We start from the raw sequence: 1974 nt of genomic DNA, 5'->3' as shown, positions 1-1974 counted from the left end.
GCTCCCTGGTGTGTGCAGAGCTGCCATGCGTGGAGGTCACAGATCGTCCCCACCCGTCCGTAATGAACCCAGAGTCCCAGCGCTGTGCAGAGCAGGGCACAAAGACAAGTGGAGCGTGTTTGGTGTGGGCTGACGGGCTCCTGGAGAGCCATTTCTAGCAGGCAGGGTGCTGTGTGGCTGTGCCCCCACCCGGGAGAAGTGACACAGCTCTGACACAGGGGATCTGCATCAGTTCCTGTCCCCGCCACAGTTCCTGCCCCCGCCACAGGCTCCTGCGGGACTCTGAGCAGTTTGTGTGTGTGTGCCCATGATGGCCGCGGGTGCGTCATCCTGTTTGGGAGGTGACCGAGGAGGCAGTTCGGGGGTCTCCAGGGTCTGCCCGTGTCTCAAGGGCTCAGCCATACCTGAGATGCTCCTGTGCCATCCTCCCCAGCACCTCGCCTTGCTTTGAGTACCAGTGCTGGAGGGTCCCTCTGGTGCTGTGGGACCAGGTGGAACACTCACATGCCAGGGCAGGAGGTTATGTGAGAGAAATGCAAGTGTTTTTCACTCTTGGTGTAAAACTGTACCCAGAGAAGCACTGAGGGGGGCCAGGATGCTGGGGAGGTGATGAGCCCGGGAAGCCGGGCTGCGGGTTGAGACAAGGCGCCATGCCAAGGGAAGCCCAGCTAAGCACAGCACCACAGAGCCTGCCCCTACCCTACAGCCACCACTGCCCTGCTGCTGCTCCCCTCCGGTGGTGAAGTGCTTCAGGGACCAGGAGGAGCAGAGAGGAGAGCAAAATTGTGGGGTGCCAGGTCCCAGCTGTTTAGGGCTCTTTCCAGGGAAGTGCTGAGACCACTGGAGATGTAATCATCACGTTTCTGTAGGGGACTTGGGAGGAGGGACCAGTGGCGCTGCAAGAGTAGGAGCGGGGCTGAGAACATGCAGCAAGGCCAGCTCTTGCTCTTCCAGTGACTGGACTGGAAGGGTTAAGCCCTGGTCCTGACCCCCACCTCCCGCTGTCGTTCTGGGCAGCAGAGCCAGTTGGTGACAAGAGGCTGATGCTGATGAGGGAGCATGTGAAGCCGGAGCTGTGAATGGGGCTTTATCCCAGGAGGGACTTGCCTCTGCTCCGTCCCTGCCCTGCTGCCAGCACCAGCTGCAGGCAGAGTCCTGCGGGCAGCAGTAGCCTCTGAGCGGGGCACACGGGCTGGGGAGGCAGGAGACTCGCCCTTGGGGCAGGCTGAGGTCCCCCCGCAGTGCGTGGAGGTCTCCTGGGAAGATGTGCGTGGCTGATCTGGGCTCCAATGCACAGGGCTTTTGTGAGGGAGGCGGGGGAAGGTCTGCAGGCCAGCCTGGAGCAATCAAGGTCCAGGGTTTAGCAGGTGATTGTTTGGTACAGGGGAGCAGGGTCTCTGTTTAACGATATCTTCTCTTCTTGACTCTTTCAGATGAAAGACACTGGAAAGGAAGGACGCAGCCCTGGTTGTTCCCTTACTGTGCTGCTCTGGGGATGCTCTACCATGTCCCGCAGCCCTGCCTGGGGCGTGGGCTCAGCCCCAGCGCATGGACCATAGCTCTCCAGGTGGCACTGCTACAGAAGGGAGCTCTACCAGGCTCCAAAGAATGAGTCCCAGCTTGAGAAATGCAGCTGCCTTCGCTACTGCTGCCGCCTTGACCCTCCACTTTGCTGTAAGAGTGTAGATTCGTCTGTGCAACCACCCCACCGTGCCCTCCCCACCCAGCCACCCACCATGCCAGAGCTGGCAGAGCTGAGCAGCCCCCGCACCCCTGCGGATGCAGACCACATCCAGAGGAACATCTTGGAGGAGCATGTGGAGCTCTGGTGGTTCCAGGACCCCAAGAAGTCCATCCTGTGCTACGGGATGGCTGTGGTGCTGATCCTGGCCTGCGGAATCGGGGGCATCATCCTGCTGTATAGCACTAGCAGCCGGTCTGGGGAGAGGCGGACGGGCGGGGGGGCCCGCGCCG

General features: G+C 61.2%; 1 protein-coding gene across 1 annotated transcript in view; it reads left to right on the top strand.

Annotated features, from left to right (window-relative positions):
* Window positions 1-1736: 1736 nt before the first annotated feature.
* Window positions 1737-1974, top strand: part of TMEM125 (transmembrane protein 125) — a 684-nt gene continuing 446 nt past the window's right edge. The window contains exon 1 of the mRNA XM_009579827.1: window positions 1737-1974. This exon is cut by the window's right edge and continues 446 nt beyond it. Within this exon, the coding sequence (XP_009578122.1) occupies window positions 1737-1974 (238 nt within the window).

Source organism: Fulmarus glacialis, unplaced genomic scaffold (genome assembly GCF_000690835.1).
Source record: "Fulmarus glacialis isolate BGI_N327 unplaced genomic scaffold, ASM69083v1 scaffold21216, whole genome shotgun sequence".
In the NCBI taxonomy this organism is placed as follows: Eukaryota; Metazoa; Chordata; class Aves; order Procellariiformes; family Procellariidae; genus Fulmarus; species Fulmarus glacialis.
This window is presented reverse-complemented; position numbering and strand designations above follow the sequence as displayed.